Below are 25008 nucleotides of genomic sequence, written 5' to 3' on the forward strand. Positions count from 1 at the left end.
TATCCCCCTTTAAATAAGAATTATCTCATTTCAGTAGGCCTTTAAAATACAATTTATTGTGAAAAAAAAAAGTGCCGAACAAATTCAGTGTAAAAAAATTCAGTGCAGGAATATTGATTGTAAAAACAATCGGTGCAACGTGTAAAAAGATAAACAGTGACGCGGGGAAGCACAATCTAGTAATACTGATCTATGTCCACAGTGGACACGCCCACTAACCCCTGTCATGTGACACTAACTACAGCTCTCACTTCCGGCTGTGAGTCTGAAAAAAAACGAAGTTGGAGGAAAATCTGAGAGAAGTTTCGTCTGCAGGACTTTCCACGACTGGAGCCGCACCGAATTAAGACAACCCCGCGTTACGTTTTGTGTGTGAATTGTTGAAGAAGCGGAACATGTCGACGACTGCTTTGTACAACGACCAAGGCGGTGCGGAGGCTGCAGTGGAGGCTGGCCAGGAGAGCACCCCGGCTACCTCCTCCGCCACCGGGGCAGCCTTCGGCTTTTTCAGCGCTGACTTCAAAAAGTACGTCAACTTTTTTAAATTTTTTTTTAGAAAATAAACTTCGTGTGTGACGCGGAAAAAAAACACGCGCCACGTTGACTTAGCGGCGCAAGCTAGCGAGCTAAAGTTGTAGCCAACCTCAAAACCACATTTTAAGTTGTATTTAAACCAGGGGTCGGGAACCTTTTTGGCTGAGAGAGCCATGAAAGCCAAATATTTCAAAATATATTTCCGTGAGAGCCATATCATATTTTTTAACACTGAATACAACTAAATGCGTGCATTTTTAAGTAAGACCAACATTTTTAGATCTCTTATTCTTTTTCATAACATTGTTATTCTGAAGCTAACCAATAATAAATAAAATGTCATGTCTGTTGATCATGTTTTTGTTTGGCCATGTGCTGTTTGTCTTTTGGACTCTTTAAGTTCCTGTTTTTTTTCCCCCCCACTCCCTTGTCTGGTTTCCTTGGTTACTCATTTTGTCCACCTGTCTCTGGTGGACAAAATGCCCGCTCACCTGCTTCCCGAGCACTAATCAGAGGCAATATTTAAGCTTGTCTTTGCCAGTCAGTCGCCCCGCCGTCAATGTGATCTGTGCTGACTTGTTTCATGCCTTGCCATAGTTTCGTGCTTCATGCCATGCCAAGTACGTTTTGTTTGATATATGTTCATCGTGACATAAAATGCTTCTTACCATTAATGCAACTTCTTGAACAGGTGCGGTAGGAAACGGATGGATGGATTTAAATGCACGAGAATGTTTTATATTTTGAACTTTATTTTTAGCACTGTGAATTCCAGCGGAATTATTCATACTTATCGTGTTAAGCAATGTCAGCTAAGGTTTATCTGAGAGCCAGATGCAGTCATCAAAAGAGCCACATCTGGCTCTAGAGCCATAGGTTCCCTACCCCTGATTTAAACTAAGGAAAATGACAGTTTTACACTTCTTATGAAATGTTGTTTACATCTTCACGCTCAATAATAGCACTCAAAAACTATTCACATATTTTAACTGTTAGATTATTTGGCCAAAACGCTCTTAAAGTTGGTAAATGGACTCAAGTGTCAAAGTCAAGGCCCGGGGGCCAGATGTGGCCCGCCACTTCATTAGAGTCCGCAGGCCCATTGCAAAAGGACGCCACATATTTTAAAACCATTTTTAAATAGAAATAAATAATAATAATGACTTAAAAGCAGGTTGTCCATCAAATTGGGCAGTGTAAAAGTAGCAATAGATGTCATGGTGAAGTTGTGAAATTTACTGTGGTTTTTACAGCAGTTTTCTCTAAATGGAAAAAAAAGGCAGTACTTTATGTACTGTAATAAACTGTAGTGCATTTACAGTAATACACTTAAAAATCTACAGTTGTTGAGTTGCGGTAAAAAAAAAAGGCGGCTCAGGTGCCAAAATTTTACTGTAAAATAGGTGTATTTTTTTTTTATTTACTGTACGAAAACAAAGTTACAAGGGACGGCGTGGCGCATTGGGAGAGTGGCCGTGCGCAACCCGAGGGTCACTGGTTCAAATCCCACCTAGTACCAACCTCGTCACGTCCGTTGTGTCCTGAGCAAGACACTTCACCCTTGCTCCTGATGGGTGCTGGTTGGCGCCTTGCATGGCAGCTCCCTCCATCAGTGTGTGAATGTGTGTGTGAATGGGTAAATGTGGAAGTAGTGTCAAAGCGCTTTGAGTACCTTGAAGGTAGAAAAGCGCTATACAAGTACAACCCATTTATCATTTATTTAAAACAACCAGTAAAATTCTGGCGACTGAGCTGCCTTTTTTATCATTAAAATCAGCAGTACTGTAATGTACACTAAATCAGGGGTCCCCAAACTTTTGGACTCGGGGTCGCATTGGGTTAAAGAAATCTGGAGGCTGGGCTGTTTATATTTATATATATATATATATATATATATATATATATATATATATATATATATATATATATATATATATATATACATATACACAGACAGACACACGTTAGGTCAGGAAAACACACTGAGTCTATTTAATCCATACAAGCCCGTTTCGCAGGTTTCCCTGCTCTTCAGGGGATTTTATTATATTATAATATATGTATTATATATATTCCCTTTTATTATTTATTTATTTATTATTTATTTATTTTAAATATATATATATTACATCGAAAGGAGCCAGATGAGGTGGTTCGGGCATCTGGTCAGGATGCCACCCGAACGCCTCCCGAGGGAGGTGTTTAGGGCACGTCCAACCGGTAGGAGGCCACGGGGAAGAACCAGGACACGTTGGGAAGACTATGTCTCCCGGCTGGCCTGGAAATGCCTCGGGATCCCCCGGGAAGAGCTAGACGAAGTGGCTGGGGAGAGGGTAGTCTGGGCTTCCCTGCTTAGGCTGCTGCCCCCGCGACCCGACCTCGGATAAGCGGAAGATGATGATTCGATGGATGAAATCCCCTGAAAAGCAGGGAAAGATATATACAATTATTATTTTTAATATTAACTTTGGACTTCCCGCGGGCTGGATTTTTGGGGACCCCTGCACTAAATGTTGAGCTGAAATAATTGCAATTTACTATTTATTGTATATATTTTTTTAACATTTTAGTTTAAAAAAAAAATCTACTAATAAAATGCATTATTAACAGTATTCACTGTTAGACGCGGTCTTCTGGAGCCAAACAGCGACGTGGCCCTCAGTGAAAACCACTTTGACACCTGTGAACTAGATGATTATAGCACTTACTCAACGTGCTGGCTTGTCATCCCTATACACAGCCACCAGGGCTCATATCTTCATGGTTTCTCAGGCTTGCTATGATATGTGGTTATATGTCTATGCATCCACATGAAGAAACTATATTTTGCCACTTGTGCAAAGATGTTTTTCAGTATCAATATCTGTTTTTTTTGTATAGTTATTACAAGAACAAAACTAGTTCAGCAGGAATTATCCAAATGTTTGGTTTATTAAAGTGTTTACTTTTTCATTCATTATATTTATTTGTTCACAAGAGCTAAGGTGATGTGTTGGCAGGTTACCTGCTGTCATGTCAGATTTCTGCCACTAGAGGTCAATAAACCACTGTGTGTCAATCAATCAGTCAAATTCCATTCATTGTCACAAGTGCGGGAGTTGATTGAGACCAGGGATGCCCAAACATTTTCCACTGAGGGCCACAGACTGACAAATCAAAGGATGCAGGGGCCATTTTGGTAGTTTTAACCTTCAAAACCAGTGCAATGTAGAAACCCCATTTCCATATGAGTTGGGAAATTGTGTTTGATGTAAATATAAACGGAGTACAATGATTTGCAAATCATTTTCAACCCATATTCAATTGAATGCACAACAAACACAAGATATTTGATGTTCAAACTCATAAACGTTATTTTTTTTTTTGCAAATAATAATTAACTTAGAATTTCATGGGTGCAACACGTGCCAAAGTAGTTGGGAAAGGGCATGTTCACCACTTTGTTACATCACCTTTTCTTTTAACAACACTCAAAAAACGTTTAGGAACTGAGGAAACTAATTGTTGAAGCTTTGAAAGTGGAATTCTTTCTCATTCTTGTTTTATGTAGAGCTTCAGTTGTTCAACAGTCCGGGGTCTCTGCTGTCGTGTTTTACGCTTCATAATGCGCCACACATTTTCCATGGGAGACAGGTCTGGACTGCAGGCGGGCCAGGAAAGTACCCGCACTCTTTTACTACGAAACCACGCTGTTGTAACACGTGACTTTGCATTGTCATGCTGAAATAAGCAGGGGCGTCCATGATAACGTTGCTTGGATGACAACATATGTTGCTCCAAAACCTGTATGGACCTTTCAGCATTAATGGTGCCTTCACAGATGTGTAAGTTACCCATGCCTTGGGCACTAATACACCCCTATACCATCACAGATGATGGCTTTTGAAATTTGCGCCTATAACAATCCGGAGGGTTATTTTCCTCTTTGTTCCGGAGGACACCACGTCCACAGTTTCCAAATATAATCTGAAATGTGGACTCGTCAGACCACAGAACACTTTTCCACGTTGCATCAGTTCATCTTAGATGAGCTCGGGCCCAGCAAAGCCAGCTGGATTCCTTGGTGTTGTTGATAAATGGCTTTTACTCTGCATAGCAGTTTTAACTTGCACTTACAGATGTAGCAACCAATTGTAGTTGCTGACAGTGGTTTTATGAAGTGTTCCTGAGCCCATGTAGTGGTATCCTTTACAGACTGTCAGTTTTTGATGCAGTACCGCCTGAGGGATCAAAGGTCCGTAATATCATCGCTTACGTGCAGTGATTTCTCCAGATTCTCTGAACCTTTTGATGATTTTACGGGCCGTAGATGGTAAAATCCCCAAATTCCTTGCAATAGCTCGTTGAGAAATGTGGTCCTTAAACTGTTCGACAAATTGCTTACAAATTGGTGACCCTCACCCCATCCTTGTTTGTGAATCACTTAACATTTCATGGAAGCTGCTTTTATACCCAATCATGGCACCCACCTGTTCCCAATTAGCCTGCACACCTGTGGGATGTTCAAAATAAATATTTGATGAGCATTCCTCAACTTTATCAGTATTTATTGCCACCTTTCCCAACTTCTTCGTCTCGTGTTGCTGGCATCAAATTCTAAAGTTAATGATTATTTGCAAAAAAAAAAAAAAAAATGTTTATCAGTTTGAACATCAAATATGTTGTCTTTGTAGCATATTCAACTGAATATGGGTTGGAAATGATTTGCAAATCATTGTATTCTGTTTATATTTACATCTAACACAATTTCCCTACTCATATGGAAATGGGGTTTATATATCAAAATCAGATCAGAATCAGAATAGTTTTTATTGCCATTGTTTGAGAACGGGTTCACAGATTAGGAATTTTACTTGGTGCAACATAAAAGACATATAACACGAAATAGAATAATATGAGCTGTACGGTAGAAGAGGGGTCAGTGCAACTGCCTTACAATGCGAAGGTTCTGGGTTTGATCCCGCGCTTGGGATCTTTCTGTGTGGAGTTTGCATGTTCTCCCCGCGACTGCGTGGGTTCCCTCCGGGTACTCCGGCTTCCTCCCACCTCCAAAATCATGCACCTGGGGATAGGCCCCTCCCACCTCCAAAGACATGCACCTGGGGATAGGCCCCTCCCACCTCCAAAGACATGCACCTGGGGATAGATTGTTTGGCAACACTAAATGGTCCGTAGTGTGTGAATGCTGTCTGTCGATCTGTGTTGGCCCTGTGATGAGGTGGCGACTTGTCCAGGGTTTACCCCACCTTCCGCCCGAATGCAGCCGAGCTAGGCTCCAGCGAAGGGAATACGCGGTAGAAAAGGGATGGATGGATGGAGCTGTAACTGAGCTATCAGATCTTATTATTCATGTGCCTGATGGCCGAGGGGATAAAAACTGTTCAGGTGGCGGTAGGTGTGGGTCTAGATGGACCGTAGTCTCCTGCCTGATGGCCAAGGGGATAAAAACTATTCAGGTGGCGGGAGGTGTGGGTCTGGATTGATGGCCAAGGGGATAAAAACTGTTCAGGTGGCGGGACGTGTGGGTCTGGATGGACTGTAGTCTCCTGCCTGATGGCCGAGAGGATAAAAACTGTTTAGGTGGCGGTAGGTGTGGGTCTGGATTAATGGCCAAGGGGATAAAAACTGTTCAGGTGGCGGGAGGTGTGGGTCTGGATTGATGGCCGAGGGGATAAAAACTGTTCAGATGGCAGGAGTTGTGGGTCTGGATGGACCATAGTCTCCTGCCTGATGGCCGAAGGGATAAAAACTGTTCAGGTGGCGGGAGGTGTGGGTCTGGATTGATGGCTGAGGGGATAAAAACTGTTCAGGTGGCAGGAGTTGTGGGTCTGGATGGACCATAGTCTCCTGCCTGATGGCCGAAGGGATAAAAACTGTTCAGGTGGCGGGAGGTGTGGGTCTGGATTGATGGCCGAGGGGATAAAAACTGTTCAGGTGGCAGGAGGTGTGGGTCTGGATGGACCATAGTCTCCTGCCTGATGGCCGAAGGGATAAAAACTGTTCAGGTGGCGGGAGGTGTGGGTCTGGATTGATGGCCGAGGGGGTAAAAACTGTTCAGGTGGCGGGAAGTGGGGATCTGGATGGACCGTAGTCTCCTGCCTGAGGGGAGAGGGGAGAATAGTTTGTGTCCAGGGTGAGAAGAATCAGCTGTGATCAGACCCACACGCCTCCTGGTCTTGGAGGAGAACAGGTCCTGGAGGGGTGGGAGTTTTCAGCCAATAACCTTCTCAGCAGCACGTCCCATGCGATGCAGTCTATGCTTGTCGCGCCGGGGAACCACACGGTGATGGAGGAGGTTAGGGTGGACTCGATGATGGCTGAGTAGAACTGCACCAGCATCTCGGTCGGCACTCTAAGTTTCTTCAGCTGCCGCAGGAAGTACATCCTCTGCTGGGCCTTCTTGATGAGGGGGCTGATGGTCGGCTCCCACTTGAGGTCCTGGGTGATGGTGGTGCCCAAGAAACGGATGGAGTCCACAATAGAGACGGAGTGGGAGACTCAATCAGGGTGAGCTCCAAGATCATCTCCACTGTTTTCTGGTCGTTCAGTTCCAGGTTATTGAGGCTGCACCAGGACGGCAGCCGGTCCACCTCTCTCCCTTAGGCGGATTCGTCGCCATCCGAGATGAGCCCGATGAGGGTAGTGTCGTCTGCAAACTTGAGCAGCTTCACGGACTGGTGACTGGAGGTGCAGAAGTTTGTATACCGGGTGAAGAGCCAGGGGGAAAGTACACAACCCTGAAGAGTGTTCGTGGTTCAACTGTCCGAGACGATCTTCCCCAACCGCAAGTGCTGTCTTCATTCCATCAGGAAGTCATTGATCCAAAAGCAGAGGGAGTCTGGCACGCCGAGCTGGTAGAGCTTGTCTCGTAGCAGTCCAAGGAGGATGGTGTTGAAGGCAGAGCTGAAATCCACAAATAGGGTCCTGGCGTAGGTTCCTGGGTAGTCCAGATGCTCCAGGATGAAGTGTAGAGCCAGGTTCACTGCATCATCCACAAACCTCTTGGCTCTGTAGGCCAACTGCAGTGGGTCCAGGAGGTGCCCAGTGATGTCCTTGAGGTGGGGCAGGACCAAGCGCTGAAACGACTTCATGACCACAGACGTCAGCGCCACCGGCCTGACTGTTCGACAAATCGCTCACGCATTTGTTGACAAAGTGGTGACCCTCGCCCCATCCTTGTTTGTGAATGACTGAGCATTTCATGGGAGCTGCTATTATACCCTACTATGCAAAACCAAAGCCATTTATCAACAACACCCAGAATTGCTGCCGGCTTCGCTGGGCCCGAGCTCCTCTAAGATGGACTGATGCAAAGTGGAAAAGTGTTCTGTGGTCTGACGAGTCCACATTTCAAATTGTTTTTGGAAACTGTGGAGGTGTTGTCCTCCGGACCTAAGAGGAACAGAACCATCCGGATTTGTATAGGCACAAAGTTTAATAGCCAGTATCCGTGATGGTATGGGGATGTATTAGTGCCCAAGGTATGGGTGACTTACACATCTGTGAAGGCACCATTAATGCTGAAAGGTACATACAGGTTTTGGAGCGACATGTCTTGCCATCCAAGCAACGTTATCATGGACGCCCCTGCTTATTTCAGCAAGACAATGCCAAGCCATGTACTACAACAGCGTGGCTTTGTGGTAAAAGAGTGTGGGTACTAGACTGGCCTGTCTGTAGTCCAGACCTGTCTCGAATTGAAAATGTGTGGCGCATTATGAAGCCTAAAATACCACAACGGAGACTGTTGTACTTCAGCTGTACATCAAGCAATTCCGCCTGAAAAGCGTCAAAAATGTGTCTCCTCAGTTCCCAAACCTTTACTGAGTGTTAAAAGGAAAGACCATGTAACACAGTGGTAAAAACGCCCCTGGGTTGCTGCCGTTAAATTCTAAGTTAATGATTATTTGCAGTCTATTCAATTGAATATAAATTAAAGGATCTGCAAATCATTGTATTCGTTTTTGTATTTACATAATAATGATATAGTAATCATTCGTTATCGGCCCAGGCCTCCGCGAGGAGTAATAATAATAATAATAATAGATTTTATTTGTAAAAAGCACTTTACGTTGAGCAAACAACGTCAAAGTGCCACAGTGTAAAAAATAGTAATAATAAAAATAAATGAAATATAAAACTAGAAACAGCCCAAAGGCTACAACCAGCATGCATGTCTATAGAAAGGCTTTTTTAAAAAAGATGGGTTTTTAAGCCTTTTTTAAAAGCATCCACAGTCTGAGGTGCCCTCAGGTGGTCAGGGAGAGCGTTCCACAGACTGGGAGCATTGTTTGAAGCTTTGTCCGTGGAGGTTGGAGGAGGTTAGCCTGTATGGAGCGGAGGTGTCGTGTGGAGGATTTGGGGGTGAGCAGTTCCATGAGGTAGAGGGGGACATTTCCATGGATTGATTGATTGATTGATACTTTTATTAGTAGATTGCACAGTACAGTACATATTCCGTACAATTGACCACTAAATGGTTACACCCCAATAAGTTTTTCAACTTGTTTAAGTCGGGGTCCACGTTAATCAATTCATGGTACAAATATATACTATCAACATAATACAGTCATCACACAAGTTAATCATCATAGTATGTACATTGAATTATTTACATTATTTACAGTCCGGGGGGTGGGATGAGGAGCTTTGGTTGATATCAGAACTTCAGTCATCAACAATTGCATCAACAGAGAAATGTGGACATTGAAACAGTGTAGGTCTTATTTAGTAGGATACGTACAGCCAGCAGAGAACATAGTGATTTCACATAGCATAAGAACAAGTAAATACATTAGAAGTACATTTGAGTTGTTTATAATCCGGGGAGATGGGATGTGAATGGAGGAGGGTATTAGTAAAGTGTTGAAGTTGCCTGGAGGTGTTGTTTTAGAGCGGTTTTGAAGGAATATAGAGATGCACTTACTTTTATACCTGTTGGGAGTGCATTCCACATTGATGTGGCATAGAAAGAGAATGAGTTAAGACCTTTGTTAGATCGAAATCTGGGTTTAATGTGTTTTGTGGAGCTCCCCCTGGTGTTGTGGTTATGGCAGTCATTTACGTTAAGGAAGTAATTTGACATGTACTTCGGTATCAAGGAGGTGTAGCGGATTTTATAGACTAGGCTCAGTGCAAGTTGTTTGACTCTGTCCTCCACCCTGAGCCAGCCCACTTTGGAGAAGTGGGTTGAATTGAGGTGTGATCTCGGGTGGAGGTCTAAAAGTAACCGGATTAGCTTATTCTGGGATGTTTGGAGTCTAGATTTGAGGGTTTTGGAGGTGCTGGGGTACCAGGAGGTGCAAGCGTAATCGAAGAAGGGTTGAATGAGAGTTCCCGCTAGAATCCTCAAGGTGCTTTTGTTGACCAGAGAGGAGATTCTGTAGAGGCACTGGTGAGTTAGTAGGGAGATTTTGAATTCAATCCTGAATGGAACAGGAAGCCAGTGAAGGGATTTGAGAGTTGGTGTGATGTGCTCATGAGTGCCAAAGACTGCCTCATGAGCCGGGGTATTTCCTGGCATTCTTTCACTGATTGGGCCCTTATAGACAACCCGGTGTTGGAGCCCGGGTGATGAAAAGTAGCTCAGTGTTTGGCCTCCACAGAGGACAAGGTGCCCGTGTTCACTTCCAGATGGAAGGGAGCGACTGCAGACCCGCTGGAGGCGGAGTCATAGGGCAGAATTCTGGAGGAATCACGTTTGGGAGTGACAGCAGAAGTGCAGACGTCAACAACAACAGCAGCAACAGAAGAAGAAGGAAATCAGAAGAGTGACAAGCTGATCTTGTGACTTGCCAAAGTGGAGAGGAAGGCAGCAGTGACGGTTTGGAAGGAGACGAGAACGTGCAAACAGAGGCTGGAAGGCAGCGCACACAGCCTGAAGCAGACTCATTCGCTGACCTGGATGTATTCTTTCTGGGCTCCAGAAGGAAGACCCTCCCCCTGCTCATCCTCCTCCAGTAAGAAGATCTTTGTCTCCTGGAGGGACGACATGGACCTCAACCTGTCCTCTTTGCGCTCGGAGGCCGCCGACGCCGTCAGGACGGCGCTGGCGTCGGCCGAGCACCTGCAGCTGTCCCTGAAGGCCGAGCTCAGCCAGGAAGAACAGGCCCTGACGCTCCACGCCGGCGGGGCCAAGAAGACGCGTAGTGACGGGTAGGACTTGGAGAGGGTTCCTCTGCCTTGGCTCGCTACTGTATGCTTGCTTTAGAACGGGACTCCGCATATTGTAGACCTCCGCCAAGGCTAAGTCCTCATTTCTTTCTCCATTAGGACCCACGCACGATTTGTTGAAGTTTGGGGACAAACTTGTTTAACAGGGTTTTCCTCAGCTTTCATGTTTTGTGTACAACGGTGAGGGAGTTGCTAGTAAATATATCAATTAACCAAACAACGAACGAAAACGAGTTTTTTTGATCCTCTTGTCAGTCATCCACAATTCTTGTCTCTGTGGGTGGAGGCGGGATAACAGTTAGCATGTGTTACGTACAAAGATATTTGAATCTGAGGTGTACGCCGCACAAAATTGGCTAAGACAGTTAGCATGCTCATTTTATCATGCGAACATGTTAACGTTGGCAGTTAGCATGTGTCACGTGCCAAGTTATAAAATTTGCAAAATATTTAATACAGTAATGTGTATGTTAGCATATTTTCATGTTTGATATTGCTTCTGTGGTACCTTTTTAGTCTACTTTATACCTGCCTTACCCTTTCCATCCTTTTTAACTGAGCTACTGTGTGGAACAATTTCCCTTGTGGATCAATAAAGTTTGTCTAAGTCCAACATTTAGCATACTTCAAGTATTAAGTTATAAGACTGGTTGTACGGTGTCAAAATTGGCCAAAAAGGTTAGCATATGACACGCACCAAGGGGAAACGGTCACAAAATGTGCCCAGAAAGTCAGCATACAAATGTTAGCATGCTAACTCTAGCACGTTAACAGTTAGCCAATGTAATGTACTAAGTTATAAGATTCTAAGATGTACGGCGGCAAAGTTGGCTAAATTTTTTTAGCATGCTAACAGTTAGCATATGACAAGCACCAAGGGGAATTGGTCACAAAATGTGCCCAAAAAAGTCAGCATGCCAATGTTAGCATGCTAACTCTAGCACGTCAACAGTTAGCCAATGTAATGTACTAAGTTATAAGATTCTAAGATGTACGGCGTCAAAGTTGGCTAAAAAATTTAGCATGCTAACAATTAGCATATGTCACGTAAATGGCTACAAAATGTGCCCAAAAAGTTAGCATCCCATGTCAGCATGCTAACTTTAGCACGTTAACAGTTAGCCAAAGTAATGTACTAAGTTATAAGATTCTAAGATGTACGGCGGCAAAACTGGCTAAAAAATGTAGCATTCTAACAGTTAGCATATGTCACGTAAATGGCTACAAAATGTGCCAAAAAAGTTAGCATGCCAATGTAAGCACGTGAGTTTAACTTTAGCATGCTAACATTTAGCATAGGTAATGTACCAAGTTATTAGACTCTGACGTGTACAGCGGCAAAGTTAGCAAAAAAGGTTTATAATGGTAACAGTTAACATACGTCACTTGGCAAGTTATATGACTGAGGTGAACGGTGGAAAAAAATGGCTAAAGAAATCAGCAAGCTAACATTAGCATCCTTACAGTTAGCATATGTCACTTACTGTTATATGACTCTCAGGTAAAAGGTTACAAAATGCAGCCAAAAAGTTAGCATGGCAATGTCAGCATGTTAATAAGTTAACTTTAGCATTTTAACAGTTATCATATGTAACATACCAATTTATAAGACTGGGGTGTATTGCGGCAAAATTGGCTAAAAAAAAAGTTAGCAAGCTAACAGTTAGCATGCGTCAAGCACAAAGTAATATGACTGAAGTGTACGGCGGAAAAAATGACTAAAAAAATTAGCATGCTGACATTAGCATCCTTACAGTTAGTATATGTCAAGTACTGTTATATGACTCTCGGTAAAGATTTACAAAAAAGTTAGCATGCCAATGTCAGCATGTTATTATGTTTAGCATTTTAACAGTTATCATATGTAACATACCAATTTATAAGACTGAGGTGTACGGCGGCATCATTGGCTAAGAAAAAAAAGTTAGCATGCTAACAGTTAGAATATGTCACGTAAATGGCTACAAAATGTGCCAAAAAAGTTAGCATGCCAATGTAAGCACGTGAGTTTAACTTTAGCATGCTAACACTTAGCATAGGTAATGTACCAAGTTATTAGACTCTGACGTATACAGCGGCAAACTTGGCAAAAAAGGTTTATAATGGTAACAGTTAACATACGTCACTTGGCAAGTTATACGACTTAGGTGTATGGCGGAAAAAAGGGCTAAAGAAATCAGCATGCTAACATTAGCATCCTTACAGTTAGCATATGTCAAGTACTGTTATATGACTCTCAGGTAAAAGGTTACAAAATGCAGCCAAAAAGTTAGCATGGCAATGTCAGCATGTTAATATGTTAACTTTATATTTTAACAGTTATCATATGTAACATACCAATTTATAAGACTGAGGTGTATTGCGAGAAAATTGGCTAAAAACAAAAGTTAGCAAGCTAACAGTTAGCATCCGTCAAGCACAAAGTAATATGACTGAAGTGTACGGCGGAAAAAATGACTAAAAAAATTAGCATGCTGACATTAGCATCCTTACAGTTAGCATATGTCAAGTACCGTTATATGACTCTCGGTAAAGATTTACAAAAAAGTTAGCATGCCAATGTCAGCATGTTATTATGTTTAGCATTTTAACAGTTATCATATGTAACATACCAATTTATAAGACTGAGGTGTACGGCGGCATCATTGGCTAAGAAAAAAAAAGTTAGCATGCTAACAGTTAGCATATGTCAAGTACTAAGTTATATAACTATTTAATAAACAGTCCCAAAATGTTCCAAAAATATTAGCAGGTGTACGGATGCAAACTGAGCGAAACAAATGAACAAAGTTTGTCCAAGTCTCGGTGCTAACTTCAGAAGGCCTTTGACACCGTTAACCACGCTATACTGTTGGATAAGCTCAGAGCAATCGGATTTGATAAAACCTCATTGAGCTGGATGCAATCTTACTTGGAGGGAAGGAAACAGGTGGTAGAGGTGAACGGCACCGTGTGTTTCCTACCCCCCTCTCAGTGAGCTGTGGAGTCCCCCAAGGCAGTATATTAGGACCTTTACTGTTCCTAATACACGTAAACGACATGTCATCAGCATGCAACTGTGAATTGTTCCTGTTTGCCGACGACCCGGCCCTGCTGGTATACGGCAAAGACAAGTCACAGGTGGAAAAAATCCTCAGTGCCGAACTCTGTAGAATTTGCACCTGGCTCGCTGACAATAAGCTATCCATACATACACTTAGGTAAAACGGAATCCATCCTATTTGGGTCCCAAATCAACCTTAAGAAAGTTAGTGACTTCACTATTAAAGTGGGTGACGTTGTTCTCACCAGGAAAGATGAGGTCACCTACCTAGGTTCCGTTCTAGATAGATAGAAAACTTTGTTTTCAGCACAAACCCGTTCAAGATTAGACAAACAAACAGTGTACAGGGTTACAGAACCGGAACGCTGATGGGTCGCCACAAGGGGCCCTGTAAAAGATGGGGAAAAAGGTAAACGCTGGGGAAGGATGAGTAAAAAAATACAAGCGGGCCCCAGTCTGAAGTGGGAAAAAAACCTTCATAGCAAAGCACATATTACAACGTCTATCTCGGGATATCTAGCAACAGAGGGAAGGGAGTCCGGGGTCATGGTGGTAGGCCGCAGCTCTCAGGCGATGACCATCCTTTCATCACCCCTATGGGATTTGCGCTGAGTTGGGGAGGTGGGGTGTGTATGTGTGGCGTCTATTTTTTTGGATGCGTATTTGTGTGTAAGCCCGTAGTGTGTCTCTGTTCCGCGGCCCCGATCTTGTGCAGTCGCTAAGCCAAAGTCGACAACAACCGTTGTGTGTGTCCATGAGAAACAGGAAGGGAGTTTGTTGTGTCTTTGCTGCACTGTCCTTCAGGAGAGTCTCCAAGCCAGGGAAACAATCCAAGTTTTGAATGCGATTGAAAATAAAACTAGCTTTTCACTAAATTGTCTATGACTGGTCCTCAAAGACCTGCGGGGCAGACAGTCCGATGAGATCCAAGTTTCCACAGTTCTTCCCGCATCCTCCAATCATTTGTGGCAGCTTTGGGGTACTTTGAAGACTGCAAGCAAAAACTTCCAATTTGTCGACAAAGCAGAGCAATGCTTACTCCAATCAGCAGATATCCTGTTGTCATGATTCTGAATAGGTAGATATCTTCACGTCCTCGACAAAAAGGGTCGCCAGGGTCCGTTGTGTGTCCAGCAACAAGCGCTCCGTCACGACAAGCAGGTTCCCCCCAAACCCAAGATCTTGTCAATTTTGTTGAGGCCAGTTAAATAGTTGCAATGTTTAGATTTGGAGAGCAGTGCAAAAAGAGGCAACAAAACGGTTAAGACAAGACAAAGAAGCAAGCAGGAGAGATAAGGGAGAGGAAAGGGGAGCATCCACTCTGGATGAGTGCCAGAGAGAAAGGCTAGAGCAGGGGTATCAAACTCAAATACAGAGTGGGCCAAAATTTAAAACTGATCGAAGCCTCGGGCTGAGGTTGAACAAATTAATCCTTTAATAGGGACCCAAACAAGTTTTGCATTGAATATTGACCAAGCAAGGCTTAGATATATTTATAGTGACATGCAAAATCGAGTTTTAAATAATAATAATTAAAAAATATCAATGGCATATCAAATAAAATAAAAATACAGATTGAATGCCTCTTTTCGGCAGCGGGTTTAAGTTGGGGCGGGGTTTGGTGGTAGCGGGGGTGTATATTGTAGCATCCCTGAAGAGTTAGTCATGTAAGGGGTTCTGGGTATTTGTTCGGTTGTGTTTATGTTGTGTTACGGTGCGGATGTTCTCCCAAAATGTGTTTGTCATTCTTGTTTGCTGTGGGTTCACAGCGTGGCTTATAATTGTAACAGTGTTAAAGTTGTTTATACGGACACCCTCAGTGTGACCTGTATGGCTGTTGACCAAGTATGCCTTCCATACACTTGTATGTTTGTGTATGAGCCGCATATATTATGTGAGTGGGCCGGCACACTGTTTGTATGGAGGAAAAGCGGACATGGCGACATGTAGAGAACACCAAAGGCAGTGCTTTTACGGCCCGCCCCCAATATTATTGGGAGAATTTCGGGAGGGGCACTGAACTTCGGGAGTCTCCCGGGAAAATCGGGAGGGTTGACGAGTGTGAGTATTAGTGGTGAATGCGGTGTTACAGCGGCGGGCCAGCTCTAATGTTAATTTGATATTGCCTCAAGGGCCAAATGAAATTACACGGCGGGCCAGATTTGGCCCGGGGGCCGGAGTTTGACACCCATGGGCTAGAGGCTAATCATTCCTGTGATAAAATGGCAACTAGGGTAATCAACGAGGTCAACCAACGAACAAGATTCCTCTACAGAATCTCCTCTCTGGTCAACAAAAGCACCATGAAGATTCTAGCGGGAACTCTCGTTCAACCCTTTTTCGATTACGCATGCGCCTCCTGGTAGCCCAGCACCTCCAAAACCCTCAAATCTAGACTCCAAACATCCCAAAACAAGCTAGTCAGGATACTTCTAGACCTCCACCCCAGATCACACCTCACTCCTACCCACTTCTCCAAAGTGGGCTGACTCAGGGTGGAGGACAGAGTAAAACAACTTGCACTGAGCCTGGTCTATAAAATCTGCTACACCTCCCTGATACCGGAGTACATGTCAAACTACTTCCAGAAAGTAACCACAACACCAGGGAGAGCGCCACAAACCACGTTAAACCCAGATTCCGATCTAACAAAGGTCTTAACTAATGTGGATTGCACTCCCAACATGTGTAAAAGAAAGTGCATCCCTATCCTCCTTCAAAACCACACTAAAAGAACACCTCCAGGCAACTACAACCCTAGACTAACACCCTCTCGCCACCTCCCCTAATTGTAAATAATCAAATGTGTATACTTATTCTGTACATATCCTACCAAGTCAGACCTACACTGTTTCAGTGTACTTTTCTCAGATATTATTGTTGATGACTTAAGTGCTGATATCAACCAAACCTAACCACCCCCAGGGATTGTGTATAATGTAAATAATATAATGTATATACTCTGATGATGATTAACTTGTGTGATGACTGTATTATGCTGATAGTATATATTTATACCATGAATTGATTAACATGGACCCCGACTTAAAGGCCTTCTGAAATTAGATTTTCTTATAGCAGGTCAATTTTATATGTCGTACTTGATCATTTCGGGATATTGCCATATTTTTGCTGAAAGGATTCAGTAGAGAACATCCACGATAAAGTTTGCAACTTTTGGTCGCTAATAAAAAAGCCTTGCCTGTACCGAAAGTAGCAGACAGTCTGCGCGTGACGTCACCGGTTGTAGAGCCCCTCACATCTGAACATTGTTTACAATCATAGCCAGCAGCAGCTAGAGCTAGTCGGACCGAGAAAGCGATGATTTCCCCATTAATTTGAGCGAGGATGAAAGATTCGTGGATGAGGAAAGTGAGAGTGAAGGACTAGAAAAATATATACAGTGGGAGCGATTCAGATGTTATTAGACAAATTTACTGGGATAATTCTGGAAAATACCTTATCTGCTTATTGTATTCCTAGTATTGTATTACATCCGCTTGGGATGGTTTCCTGCTGGCTCCACATCCCCACATTGTTTATAATGGGAGCCTCCAACAAAAAGAGCTATTCGGACCGAGAAAACGACAATTTGCCCATTAATTTGAGCGAGGATGAAAGATTTGTGGCTGAGGATATTGATAGCGAAGGACAAGAAATAAAAATAAAATACAGTTAAAAAAAAAAGGCCATTGCATTGTGAGCGATTCAGATGTTTTTAGACACATTTACTAGGATAATTCTGGGAAATCCCTTATCTTTCTATTGTGTTGCTAGTGTTTTAGTGAGATTATATAGTACCTGATAGTCAGAGGGGTGTGTCCACGGGTGTCTTGACGCCAGTCTCTGAGGGAATTAGTCACGGCAGCAGCAGCACGATAGAAGTTCCGCAGATCTCCGGTAAGAAGCGACTTTTTACCACAATTTTCTCACCGAAACCTGCCGGTTGACAAGCGGTCGGGATCCACGTTCGCTTGACCGCTCTGATCCATAGTAAAGCTTCACCTCCGGGAATTTTAAACAAGGATACACCGTGTGTTTGTGTGGCTAAAGGCTAAAAGCTTCCCACCTCCATCTTTCTACTTTGACTTCTCCATTATCAATTGAACAAATAGCAAAAGATTCAGCAACACAGATGCCCAGAATACTGTTTAAGTGCGCGATGAAAAGAGACGACTTTTAGCCGCTAGTGGTGCTGCGCTAATATGTCCCCACTAGGGATGCACCTAAATGAAAATTTGTGGCTGAAGCCGAATGAAATTTAAACGCTTGGCCAAAGGCCGAATACCGAATAATGAATGCAGTTTTTCACAATTTTTTAAATATTGCGTAAATAACCTAGAATAAATATTTAGACATGTTTTTCAAATAAAGTAATTTTTTATGGAATATTGACATTTTTTTAATATTCCAGTAGTCTTTGCTTTTTAAAAAAAAAAGCACAAAGTTTTTCATTTATATTAGGCCTTCAAACAAAACATGCATTCTAAAAAAAAATAAAGTGCATTAAAGTGGATAAACCCACAACAAATGAATTATTGTCCTTTTGGCAAAAGTCTGCTTAGCCACAGTAGATATACTCATAATGTAAGCAGAAGGCTCAAGTAAATCTCAATTAAGTGTGTGCTTGTAACCTCATACACTTATACAGGTAGCCTACACAACAGGCTAATAATGTAAGCAGAAGGCTCAAGTAAATCTCAATTAAGTGTGTGCTTGTAACCTCATACACTTATACAGGTAGCCTACACAACAGGCTAATAATGTAAGCAGAAGGCTCAAGTAAATCTCAATTAAGTGTGTGCTTGTAACCTCTTACACTTATACAGGTAGCCTACACAACAGGCTAATAATGTAAACAGGGGCCCCACTAAATCTCAATAAGTGTATGCTTGTAACCTCATACACTTATACAGGTACACAACATATCCCAACGTCACCGCGTCACTGCACGTTGGTTGATTGCGTCACCGCGTCAAAAAATTTCATTTCATTTCAATTTATCTCATTCATTGATGTGCATTTAGAACGATAAATAATTATATCACAATTATACAATTTAAATTCACACAATCCCTGAGAAGGAGCAGGATGAAGAAAATCTTATAATTTCCTGCCCCCTTTGACATAATACATTATCTTACTTCATGAATATCATTTAAGCCGACACATATATCCAAATGTAATGAAACAATCAAAAACAAAAAACACAAGAAAAACACAACAAGTGCAAAACTTCATAAAGTATAAACCAAACCAAGAAAATAATAGTAATATTATAATATACACCTCACGGAAATACAAGAGCAAATACAAAACCAGACAAAAAATAAGTAAAATAATAAATAAAAAAATAAATGTAAACACTTATGGCTGTCCATATGATCTTATCGTTCTATCTTTATATATTTTTTTCAATTGGAATATATTTTTACAGTTTTTTATCTCGTTGTAAAGAGAATTCCACAATTTTACCCCCACCACTGATGTACACATTTGTTTTAAAGTTGTCCTTGAATATTGTTGTTTGAAATGACCTTTTCTTCTATGCTCTGTATTCTCAGAAGTGATGACAAACATTTTTTGTAAATTTGCTGGTAATGTTTTACTTCTAGCCTTAAACATGACACACAATGTCTGTAGCTTTACTAGCTCCTGTAGTTTCAATAGTCACACGCCACACGCCACTATTCGGCCTTGTTCTTAACTCATTCCACCGAAGGCCGAATGTGGCTTTTTTTTTGCCATATTCGGCCGAATATATTCGGTTACCGATTAATCGGTGCATCCCTAGTCCCCTCCAACTCGAGATGTCACGCGCACGCGTCATCATTCCGCGACGTTTTCAACAAGACACTTGGCGGGAAATTTAAAATTGCAATTTAGCAACCTAAAAAGGGCCGTATTGGCATGCGTTGCAATGTTAATATTTCATCATTGATATATAAACTATCAGACTGCGTGGTCGGTAGTTGTGGGTTTCAGTAGGCCTTTAAACAAGTTGAAAAACTTATTGGGGGGGGGTTACCATTTAGTGGTCAATTGTACGGAATATGTATTGTACTGTGCAATCTACTAATTAAAGTCTCTATCAATCAAAAAACCCTTAGCTGCTGTACTTTTCCTGCTAGTAGCAATGATAGGGTTGCACATTTTACAAAACTTTCATTCATTATAATGAAAAAGTAATTTATTTTTACGGTGTTAGTAGTTGTATATTTTTGTTCCATCTTATCCAGGCCTGGGTAGAAAATTGAGCCAAAAGGTTCGTATTTATTGTGCTGGAGAATGTTTGTAGACCAGAAATCAGCAGTGTGTTGTTTAGTGGTGAGACACGGTGCTCTTGACCACAACACAATGCTCATACACTGCGAGAGCGTTAGCATCAGCTCAGGAATGAGCTGCTGCACGAGCATGTGAGTCATGCTGTTGCCGTGGTGACTCTTATTATTATTTCGTTCCTGTTATTTTGTTTGGTCAGGCGCCTCTTTCCCGTTCCGTCCGCACGTGCGCTTTTTCTTTTTGCTATCTTGGCGACGGAGGAAGTAAAAACTCTGGCGTCACCAGATACACACCACTTGTTCAGAGGGAGTGTGTTTTTGTTATTTCCCCATTTTACTATTAAAAGTCGTTCACTTCGTTTTACTCATCCATCCATCCATCTTCTTCCGCTTATCCGAGGTCGGGTCGCGGGGGCAACAGCCTAAGCAGGGAAACCCAGACTTCCCTCTCCCCAGCCACTTTGTCTAGCTCTTCCCGGGGGATCCCGAGGCGTGTCCTGGGTCTTCCCCCTGGCCTCCTACCGGTTGGACGTGCCCTAAACCCCTCCCTAGGGAGGCGTTCGGGTGGCATCTTGACCAGATGCCCGAACCACCTCATCTGGCTCCTCTCGATGTGAAGGAGCAGCGGCTTTACTTTGAGTTCCTCCCAGATGGCAGAGCTTCTCACCCTGTCTCTAAGGGAGAGCCCCGCCACACGGCGGAGGAAACTCATTTTGGGCCGCTTGTACCCGTGATCTTATCCTTTCGGTCATGACCCAAAGCTCATGACCATAGGTGAGGATGGGAACGTAGATCGACCGGTAAATTGAGAGCTTTGCCTTCCGGCTCAGCTCCTTCTTCACCACAACGGATCGGTACAACGTCCGCATTACTGAAGACGCCGCACTGAAACCCCTCAACGCCTTGACTGCGCCTAGAAATTCTGTCCATAAAAGTTATGAACAGAATCAGTGACAAAGGACAGCCTTGGCGGAGTCCAACCCTCACTGGAAATGTGTTCGACTTACTGCCGGCAATGCGGACCAAGCTCTGGTACTGATCGCACAGGGAGCGGACCGCCACAATAAGACAGTCCGATACTCCATACTCTCTGAGCACTCCCCACGGGACTTCCCGAGGGACACGGTCGAATGCCTTCTCCAAGTCCACAAATCACATGTAGACTGGTTGGGCAAACTCCCATGCACCCTCAAGAACCCTGCCGAGAGTATAGAGCTGGTCCACAGTTCCACGACCAGGACGAAAACCACACTGTTCCTCCTGAATCCAAGGTTCGACTATCCTGCGTAGCCTCCTCTCCAGTACACCTGAATAAACCTTACCGGGAAGGCTGAGGAGTGTGATCCCACGATAGTGGGAACACACTCTCCGGTTTCGCGTTCTTAAAGAGAGGAACCACCACCCCGGTTTCCCAATCCAGAGGCACCGCACCCGATGTCCACTCGATGCTGCAGAGTCTTGTCAACCAAGACAGTCCCACAGCATCCAGAGCCTTAAGGAACTCCGGTTGGATCTCATCCATCCCTGGGGCCTTGCCACCGAGGAGCTTTTTAACTACCTCAGCGACCTCAGCCCCAGAAATAGGAGAGTCCACCACAGATTCCCCAGGCACTGCCTACTCTTGTGAGATAATTACAAATGTTAAAAATGGCGAATACAAAAAAAAGTAAGATGTATTCTATACTGCAAGTTTGACCCTGAACCTTCTATTTCCCTGGCAAAAATGTATCCGACAAAGGCTCTTTTTTTTATTTTTAATCGTCAGTTGTTGCGCCCTCGGATGAGTACCGAATCCGGTACTTTTGTGGGCAACGAGCAAATTCGGTAGGTACTACCAGGTATCTATTCACGTAAAATCAAACGGTGACATATTTAGATACTTTTGTTGCACGTGACGTCACGTAAACCAGTGTTTTTCGACCTTTATTTTGAGCCGAGGCACATTTTTTGCGTTGAAAAAATGCGGAGGCACACCACCAGCAGAAATCATTAAAAAACGAAACTCAGTTGACAGTAAAAGGTCGTTGGATATGACTTTAAAGCATAACCAAGCATGCATCAATATAGTTTATTGTCTCAAAGTAGGTGTACTGTCACCACCTGTCATATCACACCTTGACTTATTTAGACTTTTTTGCTGTTTTCCTGTGTTTAGTGTTTTAGTTCTTGTCTTGCGCTCCTATTGTGGTGGCTTTTTCTCTTTTTTTGGTAGTTTCATATCTTCCTTTAAGCGATATTTCCCGCATCTACTTTGTTTTAGCAAACAAGAATATTTCAGTTGTCTTTACCCTTCTTTGTGGGGACATTGTTGATTGTCATGTCATGTACGAATGTACTTTGTGGACGCCGTCTTTGCGCCACAGTAAGTCTTTGCTGTCGTCCAGCATTCTTTTTTTTGTTTACTTTGTAGCCAGTTCAGTTTTAGTTTTGTTCTGCATAGCCTTTCCCTAAGCTTCAATGCCTTTTCTTATGGGCACTCACCTTGGTTTAAGCATTAGACACAAATTTACCTGCACACTGCCTCCCGCTGTTTCCGACATCGACAAACCAATTAGCTACCGGCTGCCACCTACTGATATGTAAGAGTATTACACGGTTATTTCGCCGAGCTCTGGACAGCACCGACACTCAACAACAACACATCATTTGCATACTATAATTACTGGTTTGCAAAACATTAACCCAAATAGGAGAAATTACATAATCTCCCATGGCACACCAGACTATATCTCACGGCACAAAACACTGACGTAAACAATCAGTCGGCCGAACTCCCTGTAACGTTGCGATTTTCAACACCAACAAAGCAGGAATGCTGGAACACACTGGAACGTAACGTGAGGCTCCATTCTTCCAAAATGTGCTAGCTTGATGCTAATTTACATTGGATTTCCCATTGACAGGGTGCAGTTAGCATTAGGGATTTAACATGGCATTTTTTAACATTTCCACATTTAGTCAGAATCACTATGTTGAATCTAGAAATGGTCACCAAATTCTGTACTTTTGAAGGTACTGTACCAACTGAATTCCGCCGGTAACTACAAAGTACCAATTCACGTAAAATCCAACGGCACCATACGTCTTTAACTTTTGTTGCGCGTGACGTCAGACTTGGCACTGGCTCAAGCACTTGGCAGGCAAACAGACGGACCGCCTCTATGTAATGTTGCAACTTTCCACGACAAGAAAGCAAGCAGGCCTGATAGAAAGCGCTTAAAAGTCAGGCTCCAGTTTTCAAGGTAGCTCGATGCTATTTTACATCGGATGCGCCATATGCATGCTACTGATTAGCATTAGCGATTTGAAACACTTCCAAATTTGCTAATGAAAACAACAACTAAGATGCACGTTACGGTCAAACAGCTGGTGTGTAACAAGGAAAATACTTAAAGTATAAGCCCGGGGGTCAGCAACTTGCGGCTCTGTAGTGCCGCCCTTGTGGCTCCCTGGAGAATGTATTAAAAAAGGATTGATAATGGAAAAAGATGGGAAGAAAAATATTTTTTTTTTGTTTGAGGACAAACATGACACAAACCTTCCCAATTGTTAGAAAACCCACCGGTTTATATGTTTGTGTGTCTGCTTCACTGATGACAGTATTTGCTTGGCATCGTTTCGTCCTACTAATTTCGGCGGTCCTTGAACTCACCATAGTGTGAACTGTGACACATGTAAAGTCTTCCACTCCTCCTTTGTCTCATTTTGTCCACCAAACGTTTTATGCTGTGCGTGAATGCACAAAGGTGGGCTTTGTTGATGTTATTGACTTGTCGGAGGGCTAATCAGGCATATTTGGTTACTGCGAGATATTCAATGCTAACATGCTATTTAGGCTAGCTGTATGTAAATATTGCATCATAAGGCCTCATTTGCAGCTGTATTTATCCTCTTTGTATATTAATTCACTGTAGTTTTGCATGTCTCATGACACATTATCTGTATGTAATAATGGCTGCCTTTCAGATAGTTGTTTGTGTGCCATGTTGTTCCATGCTCAAAGCTGCGGAATAATAATAAAGAAAGAATAAAACGCTAGAAATTCAATAGGGTCCTCTGTCCCAAAGGGACATTTGGTCCCTAATAAAACTGTATTCTATCTTATTCTATCTGAGCTGCATTCGGGCGGAAGGCAGGGTACAATATTACATAAAATAAAACGTTGACCATGTTTCAACACATGGACACACAAAACTGGCTAAATATATGCTTGAACTGAGTATCGTTGTACTTTTGTCCTGTCCTCAGGAATGAGGACCTCAAAGAAATGCTGGAGAGCAACAAAGAGTCGCTCAAACTGGAAGCCATGAAAAGGGTCGTCGGGGTGAGAGTACACAATGAGGTTTTTGTTATGATTGACTTTTGTCTTTTTAGTACATAAACGTGCTTGAATGTTTCTTGCTCAGCTGATCGCCAAAGGAAAGAATGCATCCGAGCTGTTCCCCGCCGTGGTGAAGAACGTGGCGAGTAAGAACATTGAGGTACGTTGTTCAAACGGCGCTTTTATCCAGCGGCGTTTTTATCTCCTCAAGTATGTCATTCGTAAGTCCTCATTTTTACCACTGTGTTACATGGCCTTTCCTTTTAACAACGCTCAGTAAAGGTTTGGGAACTGAGGAGACACATTTTGAAGCTTTTAAGGTGGAATTATTTCCCATTCTTGCTTGATGTACAGCTTAAGTTGTTCAATAGTCTCCGTTGTGGTATTTTAAACTTCATAATGCGCCACAGATTTTCAACGGGGAACAGGTCTGTACTACAGGCAGGCCACTCTAGTACCTGCACTCTTTTACTATAAAGCCACGCTGTTGTAATACGTGACTTGGCATTCTCTTGCTGAAATAAGCAGGGGCGTCCATGATAACGTTGCTTGGATGGCAACATATGTTGCTCCAAAACCTGTATGTACCTTTCAGTATTAATGGTGCCTTCACAGATGTGTAAGTTACCCAAGCTTTGGGCTCTAATACACCACCA

The 25008-nt window shown here is 42.9% G+C and overlaps 1 protein-coding gene across 3 annotated transcripts in view; it reads left to right on the top strand.

Moving 5' to 3' along the window:
• Positions 1 to 212: 212 nt before the first annotated feature.
• The window catches only part of ap3b1a (adaptor related protein complex 3 subunit beta 1a), a 140472-nt gene continuing 115676 nt past the window's right edge, over positions 213 to 25008 (top strand). The window contains exons 1-3 of one of the 3 annotated variants that reach the window (XM_061907887.1): positions 213 to 526; positions 24280 to 24355; positions 24438 to 24512. In XM_061907887.1, coding sequence (XP_061763871.1) covers positions 396 to 526; positions 24280 to 24355; positions 24438 to 24512 — 282 coding nt within the window. In that variant the 5' untranslated portion in view covers positions 213 to 395. Of the gene's footprint in view, positions 527 to 10219; positions 10690 to 24279; positions 24356 to 24437; positions 24513 to 25008 lie in introns of those variants that run through there. The other 2 variants (XM_061907888.1, XM_061907886.1) reach the window with 2 other exon arrangements.

Source organism: Nerophis ophidion, linkage group LG08 (genome assembly GCF_033978795.1).
Source record: "Nerophis ophidion isolate RoL-2023_Sa linkage group LG08, RoL_Noph_v1.0, whole genome shotgun sequence".
NCBI classification, from domain to species: domain Eukaryota; kingdom Metazoa; phylum Chordata; class Actinopteri; order Syngnathiformes; family Syngnathidae; genus Nerophis; species Nerophis ophidion.